This window comes from Anomaloglossus baeobatrachus, chromosome 2, assembly GCF_048569485.1.
Source record: "Anomaloglossus baeobatrachus isolate aAnoBae1 chromosome 2, aAnoBae1.hap1, whole genome shotgun sequence".
Lineage (NCBI taxonomy): Eukaryota > Metazoa > Chordata > Amphibia > Anura > Aromobatidae > Anomaloglossus > Anomaloglossus baeobatrachus.
This window is the reverse complement of record NC_134354.1, coordinates 691,832,831-691,848,365: the sequence shown is the minus strand read 5'-3', so window position 1 is coordinate 691,848,365 and position 15,535 is coordinate 691,832,831. Positions and strand designations below refer to the sequence as shown.

At 45.5% G+C, this 15,535-nt stretch overlaps 1 protein-coding gene across 1 annotated transcript in view; it reads left to right on the top strand.

Moving 5' to 3' along the window:
• The first annotated feature begins 4,581 nt into the window (after positions 1-4,581).
• The window catches only part of ZNF740 (zinc finger protein 740), a 126,563-nt gene continuing 115,609 nt past the window's right edge, over positions 4,582-15,535 (top strand). The window contains exons 1-2 of the mRNA XM_075337227.1: positions 4,582-4,631; positions 10,356-10,448. Coding sequence (XP_075193342.1) covers positions 10,425-10,448 — 24 coding nt within the window. The 5' untranslated portion in view covers positions 4,582-4,631; positions 10,356-10,424. The remainder of the gene's footprint in view (positions 4,632-10,355; positions 10,449-15,535) is intronic.

The following is a 15,535-nucleotide window of genomic DNA, read 5'->3' as shown; positions in this document are numbered from 1 at the left end:
AAAAATGCTATTTCACTTTTTTTCCTCCATCGTTTTTCTATAATATTTTAAATGTTTGGATGAAGTACAAAAAAAAACATGTGAAGTTTTAATTTTATTTTCTTTGATTGTATTATGTTTTTGTTTTTTTTCTTTAAATCCGTTTGGATTCACTGTTCCCGGATATTTGTGGATGTGAGATTTTTTTAAAATTTTAGGTTTATTTATTTTTATTGCATTTTATTTATTTTTTGGGGTTTTATTTTTTTGGAGGTTTTTTTTAAACCTGGTTGGATTCACTGATCCATCGTATTTTTGCATGTGATGTTTTTATTTATTTTATTATAATTTTCTATTCTCTTTGAATTTTGTCTTTTTTTGTTTGTTTTTTTTAAATCCGGTTGCATTCACTGATCTTGGATGTTTGTGCATGTGAGGTCTCTGTTTTTTTATTTTATTTTCTGTTTTTTTTTGGGGGGGGTGGGTGTTTTTTTTTTTTTTTTTTTTTTTTAAACCCAGTTGAATCCAATCATCTTGGATATACTGTAAGGTTTTCATTTTTTTTTTTTTTTAATTTTGTTAATTTTCTGTTTTGTTTTTTTTTTTGTTTTTGTTTGTCTTTTTTTAAACGCAGTTGCATTAACTGATCCCAGTTATTTTTGCATGTGGTGATTTTTATTAATTTTTACATTTTCTGTTTATTTCCTGTGATTGTATTTTGTTTATAAGGTTTTTTTTTTTCTTTAAACCCGGTTGGATCCACTGATCTTGGATATTTGTGCACGTGAAGTCTCTGTTGTTTTATTTTTAATTTTGTATTTGTTTTTTTTTTTTTGTTTGTTTTTTTAAACCCAGTTGGATCCACTCATCCCAGATATTTGTGCATGTGAGTGAGGTTTTTATTTTTTTTTTTATTTTGTTTATTTTCTTCGATTATGTTTTTTTTTTTAATTTGTTTTTTTTTTAAACCCAGTTGCATTCACTGATCCCAGGTGATTGTTTTTATTTTATTAATTTTTAATTTTGTTTATTTTCTTTGTTTGTATTTTGTTTTTTTTAGGTTTGTTTTATTTTCTTTAAACCTGGGTTGCATTCACTGATCCAGGATATTTGTGCATGTGAGGTTTTTGTTTTATTTTCTGTTTATTCTCTTTAATTGTATTTTGTTTCTTGGGTTATTTTTTTTTTTTTTTTTTTTGTTTTAAACCTGTTTGGATTCACTTATTTTTTAATGTGATGTTTTTATTATAATTCTTCTTTAATTATTTGTTTTTTGTTTTGTTTTTTCTTTGTTTTTTTTCAAACCCTATTGGATGCACTGATTCAGGTGTTTGTGGTCCCACCCATCACTAATCATATATTTCCATTCAACTTTGTGGAGATTTTTTTTTTTTTTTTTTAATAAAAAGTTTAACAATGGGGTTTTGATATTTGTCACTTTGTATTTACAGATATGAGCTGATTATAGACCCTGGACCGATAAGAGGATATGGCCGGCATCAGGCTCCTATGTGTGGTGTCCTGCAGCTGATGAGTGTGGTCTCTATGCAGGAACACATGCCTGCAAGAAGAACCCCGGCCCCCCTTTAAGATCCCACATGCCTGCAAGAAGAACCCCGGCCCCCTTTAAGACCCCAGCTTAGATAAAGCACAAAAAGATTGAGGCATTTTGCTAAAAAAAAAACAACCAGAACAGAAGAGTTTTTGCGCCTTAAGTTTATTAACAGATATCTCCAGCGGCATCCAGCGTCTTTTGGACTCAGCACGGGTTTTGAAAAGCCTTCAAGCGATATTTTGGATTCACTTTGGTTTTGGTGGAGTCTTCTGAAGTCTTTTGGATTCACCCAGGGTTTGCTGAAGTCTTGAGACGTGGCGTCGCTGTGTGGAGACCTCTTCACCATCTGTGATGGCGCCTTCTGCGCCTGTGAACTGAGACAAGAAGAAGCCATCATTACTACACATTCTGTCCACAGGCAAGCGTGTATATAGATATTTACCTGTCCTACGGCCGGGGTGGCGCTTTATGGGGTCCTCCTGGCTCTGCGTCGCCGCTGACATCCACTGCGCTCATTCAGCGGTCCGGTCCAGGAGTATGAGGATAAATGATAGCCGCATGGCTTTTTATAGTCTCTGACTACTGTGACCTCATAATATGATGACATAGCAAGTGGGTGTGGCCCCTTTATTTAGTCAGCGAGCGAGGCTCCATTATTTACTTAGCGAGGCTCCATTATTTACTTAGTGAGGCTCCATTATTTACTTAGTGAGGCTCCATTATTTACTTAGTGAGGCTCCATTATTTACTTAGTGAGGCTCCATTATTTACTCAGTGAGGCTCCATTATTTACTTAGTGAGCCTCCATTATTTACTTAGTGAGGCTCCATTATTTACTCAGCGAACTTCATTATTTACTCAGCGAGGTTCCATTATTTACTTAGTGAGCCTCCATTATTTACTCAGCGAGGCTCCATTATTTACTCAGCGAGGCTCCATTATTTACTCAGCGAGGCTCCATTATTTACTCAGCGAGGCTCCATTATTTACTCAGCGAGGCTCCATTATTTACTCAGCGAGGTTCCATTATTTACTTAGTGAGCCTCCATTATTTACTTAGCGAGGCTCCATTATTTACTCAGCGAGGCTCCATTATTTACTCAGCGAGGCTCCATTATTTACTCAGCGAGGTTCCATTATTTACTTAGTGAGCCTCCATTATTTACTCAGCGAGGCTCCATTATTTACTCAGCAAGGCTCCATTATTTACTCAGCGAGGCTCCATTATTTACTCAGCGAGGCTCCATTATTTACTCAGCGAGGCTCCATTATTTACTCAGCGAGGTTCCATTATTTACTTAGTGAGCCTCCATTATTTACTTAGCGAGGCTCCATTATTTACTCAGCGAGCTCCATTCTTTACTCAGCGAGCGAGGTTCCGGGGGGGGGCACTGGCACTATTAATGGTGACATTATGGTTGCCGTCTTAGCGACAGTCAAAATACATCTTCTGTTTTACTGCACAAGTGCACAAGACAATAATTAAAGTAATACTGTTCCCCATATACAAATATACTGCCCCTATGTACAAGAATATATCTACTATAATACTGCCCCTATGTACAAGAATATAACTGATATAATACTGCCCCTATGTACAAGCATATATCAGTTATATTCTTGTATATAGGGGCAGTATTATAGCAGTTATATGCTTGTACATAGGGGCAGTATTATAAGTGCTATAATACTGCTCCTATGTACAAGAATATAACTACTATAATACTGCCCCCCTATGTACAAGAATATAACTACTATAATACTGCCCCTATGCACAAGAATATAACTACTATATTACTGCCCCTATGAATAAGAATATAACTACTATAATACTGTCCCTATGTATAAGAATATACAGTAGCATGTAAAGGTTTGGAAACCCCTGGTCAAAATTATTATTGAGAACAGTTAAACAAGTTGAAGATGAAATGATCTCCAAAAGGCACGCTGCACCTCCTCGCGGCGGCAGTTTTGGGATCGCATGTTGCACCTCCTCGTGGCAGCAGTTTTTGGTTCCACGCTGCACCTCCTTAATATACCCCCCACGCTGCCACTCTCCTTAATATACCCCAACACTGCCACTCTCCTTAATATACCCCCACAGTGCTACTCTCCTTAATATACCCCCCACGCCGCTCTCCTTAAATCCCCCCAAGTTGCCGCTCTCATTAATATACCCCCATGCTGCTAGTCTCATTAATATACCCCTCCCACACTGCATCTACAAAATATTCCCCCCCCCCCAGTGTCCTTTTGTAAAATATCCTCCCCTCATACACACACACTGCCCACTCTGCATAAAGTACTCAGAGCCCAGATTCGAGCGCTACACTGTTCAAATGTATTTACGGCTGAGAGACGCAAATATATTTGATCAGGAAGGAGAGAGCTGTGGTCACCATCACTCTCCTCAGCAGTGCGTATGCCGGGCGCAGAATGACACAGCAGGGCCGACACAGCACAGCGCACACTGCGGAGGAGAGCGGCGGTGACTGAAGATTCAGCGGCCACTACAGGCACCAGCCCACTACAGGCATTTGCCAGAATTGCCCTATGGCCAGTCCGGCCCTGCATAAACATATCTCCATGTCTAAAATGTGTTTTCCTGTACCAGTGAAAAAAAACTGTCCTTAGATTATTAGATGCATGCAAGTGTCAGAATTAGAACAGATGCAGTGGGCCGGGACACACTTTTGGCGTAAACGTCCTATGTACAGCAAACGTCTGCAGATGACGTGTGTGAACCTCGCCTTACACTGCAGTTTCCCTTTGCATGCGTTTATATGTTCCCTACAATATCTACAGGTGATAATTTAAATTGGGCCTTTATTAAAACTACAACAAATACATTGTGAAACAGTTGTCAAAAGCAACCAGTCAGATAGATCTCTTGTATCATTGAGAGGTGGGCTCTGCTCACTGCACTACTTGTTAGACGGAAAAACCTGCTCAGTGCTGTCTCCTGCCTCCACTAAGATGGCGTCGCCGAGTAGTCAGGTTGATAGCGCGCATGCGCGGCTACATAGGAAGTTACCGGAAACAGTTTCCGGAGCAGCGGGAGAAGTGGAATAAGGGGTTGGAAGCCGAGGACGGACAGGTATAATATGGGGATGCTAATAATGCTCGTCTTATAATGAGCGAGTGCTGAGGAGACCGTGTCCTTCCCCGGGGGCCTCCACAGGTGCTCAGGTGGAGGCAGCAGTGCGGATAGTGAGTGGAGGGGGCGGGGAACGTCAGTGCTTGTTGCATCCACATACAATAGGAGCACTCGTGTTCTTATCTCATATGCAGCCCTCTGTGTGCTCTGGCTGCAGTATATGAGGCCTCCACTGTGTATAAAGGGGGCTCCTAGCTCCCCTAACTGGGGCATTATCCCTGCACTGCAGCCTTAGGGAACAGGGGTGTCCAGAGGAGGGTGGAAATGAGCCCCCTATGTAATTAGTGCCTATGCAATGAGCCCTTATGGAATGAGCCCCTTATATAATGAGCCCCTTATATAATGAGCCCTTATGCAGTGAGCCCCCCTATATAGTGAGCCCCCCTATATAATGAGCCCTTATGCAGTGAGCCCCCCTATATAATGAGCCCTCTATGTACTGATTCCCCTATTTGATGAGCCCCCTAATGTACTCTTCCCCCTGCCCCTCCGGTGTGCTTGGCACTGGCTGCAGCTTCTCTCCGGAGCACAGTCAGCAGCGAAATATCAAATCCAACATGTCTCCGCTCTCTGGGAAGAGATGGCAGAGTTTCCCGCCACCAATTTTTCATTTTTTTTGGGTTTGTCCGGCTGTGAAACCCTCTGGAGAATGTGGACAATTTATAAGTTGTTTTTTTTCCCCCCCTTTTTTCTTTCCAGTGACACCAGGAATTTTTGCAATACGTTTTGGCTTTGAATGACACTTGATGTACTGAGAAATGGGTTACAAGAGGCGCGAAGGAGCAAAAAAATCCAATTTGACTTGTAATAAAGATTATTATTATTATTAATAATAATTTCTATAGCGCCAACATATTCCGCAGCGCTTTACAATTCAGAGGTTCATATACAAGCAATAGTTATAGAAAATACAATAATTAAAGCGACGAAGATCCCCCTGCTCGTGAGAGCTTACAATCTACAATAAGGTGGGGGGGAATATTTACAGTATTTATGGTGCAATAACACTTACCTGTACTCCCGATACTTCAGATTGGCGCGATTATGGCGGCACCACACTTGTATGATTCTTAACTTTTTTTTTGTTTTTAGTGGAGCGACTTTTGATACCATTTTGAATGCTCCTTGTTGCAGTTTTTGTGGGAAGTTGAGTTACCCAAAAAATTGCAGTTTCTGTGATTCTGGGTGAAATAATTTTCTATATTATTCTGGCTTTTATAAACACTGATATTGAATGCATATTTTTATTCCTTTATTTTGAATTAGTACAAGGGCTGGAGGGTGATCATTATTTTATTCTGTAAATTTTATTAGTGATAATTACATGCTTGATCTTTGGATCGTTTGATCTTTTATTCTATAAACTGCAACACTTCAGTACTACAGCTTAGGCTATGTGCGCACGTTGCGTAAATACATGCAGTTACGCTGCGCTTTGCAGCGCAGCGTAACTGCATGCGTCCTGCGTCCCCTGCACAGTCTATGGAGATTGTGCAGGGGCCGTGCGCACGTGGCGTTTAAGAGCGCAGCGCTTCGGCTACTGCCGAAGCGCTGCGTAAAAAGTGACATGTCACTTCTTTCCTGCGCTTTGCCGGCAGCTCCTGCTCTGTCTATGGGAGGAGCTGCAGGCAGAGCGCATGGAATCGGCGCTCACTACGGACATTTCTGCAGCAATCTAAAGCGCACATGTGCTCTTCAGATCGCTGCAGAAATTTCTGCAGTGACTGTACGCAACGTGCGCACATAGCCTTATAGTTCTAATCATGGTCCGTGTGGCACGTACTTGCATCATGGATTTTTTTTTTTTTCCCCCTCCAAGGATACAACACATACTCCTAACCCTATGTTATTATACACATCCATTTTTTTTCTGATATCACAGATGACAAGGAGGCAGAATACAAGTCTGTGGGTTTGTGAAAATCACATGCAGCACACGGAGGGCATCTGTATGCCATCACTGTGCTTGTTTAAAGGGATTATCCGGTCTACAATAAAGGGTGCTTTACACGCTGCGACATCTCTAGCGATCTCGTTAGCGATGTAACACGCCAGATCGCACATACGATTTGCCGAGATCGCACATGTGACCGGCGCTAAAAAAAGAAAATGACCTATGTGCCATCTCTGCAAATCTTATCTGCGATCTGGCATGTTACATCGCTAACGAGATCGCTAGCAATGTTGCAGCGTGTAAAGCACCCTTAAGTCTGCAGTCATGGTGTCGCTCTGTTTCTGCAGATTAATGAATCCTCCCAATGCACAAACTGCTGCGAGGATTCGCCGGTTTCAAAGTCGCGAACAGCGGTCACGTGACCGCAATTGTGTAACATGCATGTTCCCGGCCAGAACCTGACTAGTGGGCATGTACCCCTTTCAATGCGAGTGTATTGAGCAAGGCTGCGCACCGCCTACTAGTCGGACGCACCCACTCCATACATTTGTATTGAGCGAGGCTGTGAACATGGATATCACACAATTGCGGTCACGTGACCACTGTTCCCGGGTCAGAAACCGGCACATGCTCGCAGCGCACAGTGTGTACACTGGGAGGGTTCAGAAGACTGCAGACACAAAGAACACACGGTTACTGCAGACGTATCAGTTTAGATCGGACAACCCTATTAACATTGAAAGGTATAGGAGAAGCTTTGTAATTGTATTCCTTTATCCATCCATGGAAAACACTAATGGTAAAAATGGACACACACGGCCCGTAGACTGATGTCACTGATCCAATACACTGACACCAGTAGCATTTTTTTTCCCCTTGGACCTGTGAATTAGGTGCCGGCTGTGTAAGGCTGCTTTCACACCTCCGGTTTCTGCAATGCGGCACACTCCGGCACTTTGCAGGAAAATCACAACCGTTTTTTTTTGCTGCCGGTTGCAATTTTCCTGCATAGACTTTAATTAGTGCCGCATTGTGCCGCATGGCCTTGCGTTCCGTCCGTTTTTTGCCGCATGCGGCAGATTTAGCCGATGCGGCGGCCGGATGGAACGTTGCCTGGCACGTTTTTTCGTGCGGCAAAAAAACCCGCATCGCGCCGCATTCGGCCGATGCGGCACATTTTTCAATGCATGCCTATGGCGGCCGGATGCGGCGCGATGCGGCAATAACCGCATCCGCCCGCCACATGCGGTTTTTGCCACTGCGCATGCCCAGTAGCATGCCGCAAGCGGCAAAAACCGTACGGGCCGCATGGGAAAAACTTATGCAAAGGATGCGGTGTTTTCACCGCATCCGTTGCATAGCTTGCACAGCCGGATTGAGCCGCACAGCTCAAGCCGGATGTGTGAAAGCAGCCTTACACAGCTCTCAGGCCGCTCTACATACCTCATCCAGCTCATCAGGTGGACTGACCGCCATTAATCAAGTGTGGCAGTAGTCATGCTGTCTACCCCCAACAAATGGCTGCTGGCCTCCACTCAGATGGGAGTAAGCAGCTGGAAATAACCTAAGGTATTTAATATCAGTCTTCCCAAACCTTCTCACTATCCATGTTAACAGTTGGGAGTCCGACACACAATAGATTGTCGGTTGTCATCAACGCGATCCAGCGGCTCAATCACAATGTCTGTACCACAAGCAGGATGATCGAGTCCAGCTCGGTCCTGTCGAGCAGCTATGTTTTAGGGTATGTGTGCAAGCTTTTGGCAGAGATTTTCTGCACCAAAAAATGCATGTTGTGGCAGAGAAAGACGCATGCGTTTTTGGTGCATCTTTGTGCCATGCGGTTTTTCTTTGTGTGTGAAATCAATGGCTGGAAGGGCTCAGACACGCACCAACAATTGACATGTTGCAGATTTTTTCTGCACCCAAAACTTCAAGGAAAAAGAAACAACATGTGACTAGTATTTCAGAATTCTCATTGATTCTCAAAAGGATAGACATGCAGATTTGGGCCACAAACTGCACCAAAAAAACCCATAAAAATGCATCATGCGCACAAGGCTTTTTGCTGAGAACATCTGCCTCGTGGCTGGTCCCTGTCGGCCTCCTCCCATCCTGCTCACCTCACCTTGCAATTCCTCCATTCTTCTTGGAGTTGAGCATTTGTGTGATTAAAAAAAAGACCTGTCCAAAATAGTATTACAATATTGTAAAATTGACACACTCTTATGAAGCACAGGAGATAATAACAAGCGGGTTGCCGATGGCATGAGAAGTGACGGTCGAGGCCATCTTGAAGCCTGTTCAATGCTTCTGTCGAGCTCGAGAGGGGCATTTAAAAGGTTAAACTGATGCAATTAAAGATTGCTCAGATCACATCAGTAAGGCCTAATGCCGGCGTCACACGGGACCATATATCGTGCGATCGCACCTGCCCCCGTCGTTTGTGCGTCACAGGCAATTCATTGCCGTGGCGCACAAAGTCAGTAACCGCCTCACACGTACTTACCTCCCGCACGACCTCGCTGTGGACGGCGAACCTCTTCCTGAAGGGGGAGGAACGTTCGACGTCACACAGCCGCCGCCCAATAGAAGCGGAGGGTCTGAGATGAGCAGGACGTAAGCGTCCCACCCACCTCCTTCCTTCCGCATTGCCGGCGGGACGCAGATAAGCTGTGTTCGTCGTTCCCGGGGTGTCACACGGAGCGACGTGTGCTGCCCCGGGAACGATGAACAACTGGAGCTCAGAAGGAGGACCGACATTATGAAAATGAACGACGTGTCAACGAGCGACAATAAGGTGAGTATTTTTGCTCGTTCACAGTCGCTCGGAGGTCTCACACGCTACGATATCTCCAACGATGCCGGATGTGCGTCACGGAATCCGTGACCCCGCCGACATATTGCACAATATATCGTACTGTGTGACGCCGGCATGAAAATTGGAGCGAGTGGAATGTGATAAAACATCGCATGCCATTCGGATCAATATTACTCTATGTGCCAGCGTTTATTTTCTCAGTTCTAATCGGACCGAGAAAACAATCGCAGCATGCTGCAAGTGTAATGCGATCCTAGATTCTCTCGCACCCATCCAAGTCTATGGGGCGAGAGAAAGATCGCACTGCATTCGCAGTACACTGGTGTACTGCGAGTGCAGGGTGATAATGGCAATAGCTGGCAACGGAGGAGAGAGGGAGATAAATCCCTCCCTTCCCTCAGAGCCGACCCGCCCCCGCAGCTGTGGTCTGATCGCACGATCGGACCTCAGTCTCAGTGACACTCACATGACACTCTGCTCCTGCTGTGCTGCCAGCGTGAGCCGAGTGTCATGCGAGGATCACAGTAGTCCCCGTGTGGCCCCGGCCTAACTGTGGGATAAGTTCACATGTCGCGTATTTTTCTGCTTGAAAAACGCTGCGTACAATATGCGCATTTTTGCATCATTTTTACATGCAGATCTTTTTACTATTCATTTGAAATCCTGAAAAAAGCTGTAAAAAAGGAAAGAATTATACTCAGCAGCTAAAATGACACAAAGAAAAAAATTCTGCGCTTGAATGACACTTCAGAAATCTTCTTTACTATGCTGTTAATGTAAAACTCAGTGTTTTTTTTTTTTATGAAAAAAATAAGTACAGAATAAACACGTATAAACCTAACCCTTGTACGCACTTTCAGCTCTTCAATAAATGATATTTAAGTTGAATAGGTTTAATTTTCTTTTGTTTTTTTTTCTCACTTGTTCTTATTTTTATATTTAATCTCAGAAGTGTTATGAGCTGGTTTTGGTGAGCGACTCCAGGAGGAAGACTACGTCCTGCTCAGAACGACTGAGAATGGCTCATTTACACAGAAACCCGGTTAGTGCTCAAGCTATTGTGTGTGTGTGTGTGTGTGTGTGTGTGTGTGTGTTTTTATAGGAACAGCACAAAATAACTGAGGCAAGAAAGACAAATTGGTCATAATTTCACACAAAACCCCAAAGTGGGCCCAACAAAGTTGTTGGCACCTTTTATAAAACTGTGGAAAAGCATGTGATGCTCATTCAAACTCACCTGTGCAAGTGACAGGTGTGGGCAATATGAAAATCACAACTGAAACCAGATAAAAAGAAGAGATGTTGACTCAATCTGCATTGTGTCTGTGTGTGCCACACTAAGCATGGAGAACAGATCTGTCTGAGGTCTTGAGAAGCAAAATTGTTGAACTATATCTACAATCTCAAGGTTACAAATCCATTTCCAGAGATCTTGATGTTACTTTGACCACTGTGCGCAACATAATCACTGAAGCTAATCTCCCTGGATTTGGATGGCAGAGGATTGTCCAGATGTTGGATAAGGAGCCCCAATCAAGTTCCAAAGAAATCTTTGAATCAGGGTGCATCTGTGTCAGCGCAAACTATTTGACCAAAGAAGACCCCACCACTGACATAGAGACTTAAAAAAGCTTGACTGCAGTTTTCTAAAATGTACGTATAGAAGCCAAAATCCTGGGACTGCTTTTTATGGATGAGATCAAGATAGACATCATTCTTAAAACTGCTGTTGGGAGAAGACGCCTTCAAATATGAGAGACCTGGAGCAGTTTGCAAAAGAGGGGTCCAAAATTCCAGTGTAGAGCTGTAAGGCTATGTGTCCACGAGAGAATGTAGCTGCGGATTTTTCTGCATCAAAATCCGCAGCTTTCCCGCAAAATCCGCACCTTTGCAAAGGTGCGGATTTGATGCGGATTTTGTTGCGGATTTTTTTTTTTTTTTTCCCCCCCAATTTTAAAGCCAAAATCCGGATGAAAATCCGCAACAATAATTGACATGTTGCAGATTTTTCCGGATCAAAATCCGCATGAAATCCGCTGCGGAAAAATCCGCAGCATGGGCACAGCATTTCCAAAATGCCATAGAAATGGCTGGGAAGTACCGGTGCTGCAGATTTTCGGGAAATCCGCGGCTTTTCCGTGAGAAATCCGCTGCAAAATCCGCGCATTTTCCGCAACGTGGACACATAGCCTAAGAAGCTTGATGATGGTTATAGGAAGCGAGTGATTTCAGATATTTATTCCAAAGGGTGTGCAACCATATATTAAGTTAAAGGTGTTAGCAATGTTGTCCGGCCTATTTTGGGGATTTTGTGTGAAATTCTGTCGAGTTGACTTTATTTATATTCCAAGACACACAAAGGAAATAAACATGTGAATAACGAGACATGTAATTGCAATTTTTTTTTTTTTTTTTTTTGAGAAATACGTCATTTTCTGAAACCATTTCAAGGGTTCCAATGCTTTTGGCCATGTCTGTATGTATGTTACATAGTTACTTAGGTTGAAGAAAGACCTAGGTCCAACTAGTACAACCTTCCTCCACCAGTTATACATTTGGTCACTAAGTCATTTATAACCAACAATGTTGTGTGTACTGAGGAAATCATCCAGCCCTTTTTTAAAAGCTGTTATAGTATCTGCCATTATTACATCTTGTGGTAGGGCATTCCACAGTCTGACTGCTCTAACTGTAAAGAACCCTTTCCTATTTAGCTGTCGGAATCGCCTTGCTTCCACTCGCAGTGAGTGCCCCCTGGTCCTTAGTATTGTCTTTGGAAGGAATAAGTCATGTGTCAGTCCTTTATATTGACCACACATGTATTTATACATATAAATGAGATCTCCTCTGAGACGTCTTTTTTCTAAGCTGAACATATCTAACTTTCTTTATCGTTCCTTTGGGAGACCCAGACCATGGGTGTTTAGCTTCTGCCTCCGGAGGACACACAAAGTACTACACTTAAAAGTGTAGCTCCTCCCTCTGAGCTTATACACCCCCTGCTGAGCCAGTCCCAGCCAGTTTATCGCTTTGTGTTCAGGGGGCATACATCCACACATGCATTCTCATCTGATTTGTTTGATTTTTGGAAAGAGTTTGAAGAAAAGCGGGTCCACGTCTGGACTCCCCGGCATGTCCCTTCTCACCCCACTGTGTCGGCGGTGTTGTTAAGGTTGATTTACAAGGCTGCAGCCTTACATGCCGCGCTCCTTCACCATCCCTCGCTCCTTCACCATCCCTCCTGGGCTCTGGCTTGAAGTGGGAGCCAGCACGGTCTCCATCCACAGCCCCTTGAGGATTCTGTTGGACCGGAGCACTCATCCCCAGGGACCTGGCCCTGCGTCTCAGCAGCTAAGTACCTGAGATGTTTGTGTTGGGGGTCCCTGTTCTTTATTGTATGGGGAGAGTATGCTGAATGTATTTATTTTGACATTTCCGGCGGGTTCTCTAGTTTTTGCCAGAGAACCGCGCCGATGGTGCCTGCGCGTTGGCCTTGCCGCTTAAATTTAGGCCCCGGCTTTGCCGGAGGCCTAGTTTTTGTTAACTTCCCTCGCATGTCACTCATGCAAGAGGGACAGGCACGGCTCCTGCCGGCGGCCGTTCTGCACAGGGGAGGGACACTCCCCACTGCTGGGGCGTCCCTCCTCCCCTGCAGGTCTCTATAGCCCTCCAGTTCCCGCTCTCCTATAGGAACGCCCCCTAGTCCCGCCCCCTCTCTTCGCTCCGGCGGCCATTTCTCAGGCAGAGTTCACTCTGCGCTGGGATATCCTGCACTCTGCATCTCTGCTGAGGTGCTGTGCATTGGGGGACCGGGCTTCGGGATCTGGAGGGCACACAACACCGCGCCCAGCGGTCTGGTAAGCCACAGCCGGTCTCCGGTTGTGGACCTCTGCACAAGGAACAAGGCTCCAAAGCTTTATTCTGTATGCTCTGCATGTAAGCTCCTGCTGCCTGAGCCGAGCACTTATCCACATTGTGATGGTTGCTCTAACTTGGCGGTGCCACAGCCTGGAGTCTCACCCCCAGTGGTCTCTCAGGCTGCTGCTGCACCTGTGGCTGAACCCCCGGCCTGGGTAGAGTCCTTTTCTAGGTCCATATCCCAGTCATTTGTTAAGTCCATGGGACTTTTGTCCAGGACTTTGATGAATATGCATCAGCCCTCCTCACAGGGTGCCTCTAATACTCTTGACAGAGGATTCCTATCCTCTGACCTCCGTCCATCGGAGCTCACAGAGGATTCATCATCTGGTCCCAGACCCCGTCCTTCTAAGAGAAGGCGCAGGGTTTCCTCCCCTTCCTCATCCCGCGGCTCTGTCTCAAGAGCTGACTCGCAAGATGAGGAGGATGCCCTCACGGGGGGGCTCGGAGGCTATGTATCCCATCGATTTCTCTGAGGGTGACTCAGATCTTAGTGACTTGATTGCTTCTATTAATTCTGTACTGGATCTCAATCCGCCAGTCTCAGAGGAGCTACCCTCTTTGGCAGAAAAGCATCAGTTTACCTCGCCTAAGAGACAAGAGAGTAAAGAGTGTGTTCTTTAACCACTCCAGTTTTCAGACCGCTGTGAACAAACCCAGGGCTTGTCCTGACAAACGCTTTCCGAAGCGTGGTTCTGATGACCGGTTTCCATTTCCACCTGAGGTGGTCAAGGAGTGGTCTCACTCCCCAAAGGTAGACCCTCCGGTGTCTAGGCTCTCAGCCCAGACCGTTGTGTCGGTGGCTGACGGCACCTCACTTAAGGATTCCACTGACCGTCAGATTGACCTTCTGGCCCAATCTGTGTATGAAGCTGCGGGGGCCGCGTTTTCCCCGACTTTTGCAGCAGTGTGGGCTCTCAAAGCCATCTCTGCTTCTCTAGAGGAGATGCATTCCCTCACCAAGGAATTTATGCCTGAGATGGTTACCTTAACTTCTCAGGCTTTAGCTTTTTCATCTTATGCCATGTCTGCAATGCTAGAGACTGTGCACCGCACTGCGGTGGCTTCAGCTAATTCTCTTGTTATCCGCAGGATCTTGTGGCTTCGAGAGTGGAAGGCAGATGCTTCTTCCAAGAAGTTTCTTGCTGGGCTCCCTTTTGCTGGTTCCCGGCTGTTTGGTGAACAGCTGGATCAAATTATTAAGGAAGCTACTGGCGGGAAGAGTACTTCCATGCCACATACCAAGACCAGGAAACCCGCCCAGGGTAGGAATCAATCGAGGTTTCGTTCCTTTCGTTCCTCCAACTGGTCATCCTCTAAGCCTTCCGCCTCGTCCGCTAACTCAGCCAAGGATCAGAAATCCAACTGGCGCCCAAAAGCGCGTCTGCAGAAGACCGCAGGAGGTTCTGCCACTAAGGCAGCCTCCTCATGACTCTCTGCCCGCTCCAGCCACGTCCTTAGTCGGTGGCAGGCTCTCCCACTTTGGCGACGCTTGGTTAAAGCAAGTCTCCGTTCAGTGGGTGAGAGATATCATATCTCACGGCTACAGGATAGAATTCTCTTCCAGCCCTCCAAACAGATTTTTCTTCAGCGCTCTATTGGGAGACCCAGACGATTGGGGTATAGCTACTGCCCTCCGGAGGCCACACAAAGCACTACACTAAAAAGTGCAAGGCCCCTCCCCTTCTGGCTATACCCCCCCGTGGTATCACGGGTTCTCCAGTTTTCAAGCTTTGTGCGAAGGAGGTCAGACATCCACGCATAGCTCCACAGATTTTAGTCAGCAGTAGCTGCTGACTATTTCGGATGGAAGAAAAGAGGGCCCATATAGGGCCCCCAGCATGCTCCCTTCTCACCCGTGGATGGTGTTGTAAGGTTGAGGTACCTATTGCTGGTACAGGGGCTGGAGCCCCACATGCTGTTTTCCTTCCACATCCCCTTGTAGGGCTCTGTGGAAGTGGGATCCTGCCGGCCTCTAAGCTCTGACGCCGGGCTCCATCCACAGACCCATAGCACCTGATGGATACGGAGCAGGAGTACAATCAGGGACATGGCCCTGCATCATACAGGTACTCTGTGTCCCCGGCAGGTACAGACACACTCCGGGCTGGCTGGGTGTTGTAGTGCGCCGGGGACCGTAACGTTGGAGTTAGTGTTCCTACAGTTTACTGGGGGACTTTGTGTTGTGGGAACGCAGCGCTGACCCCCACT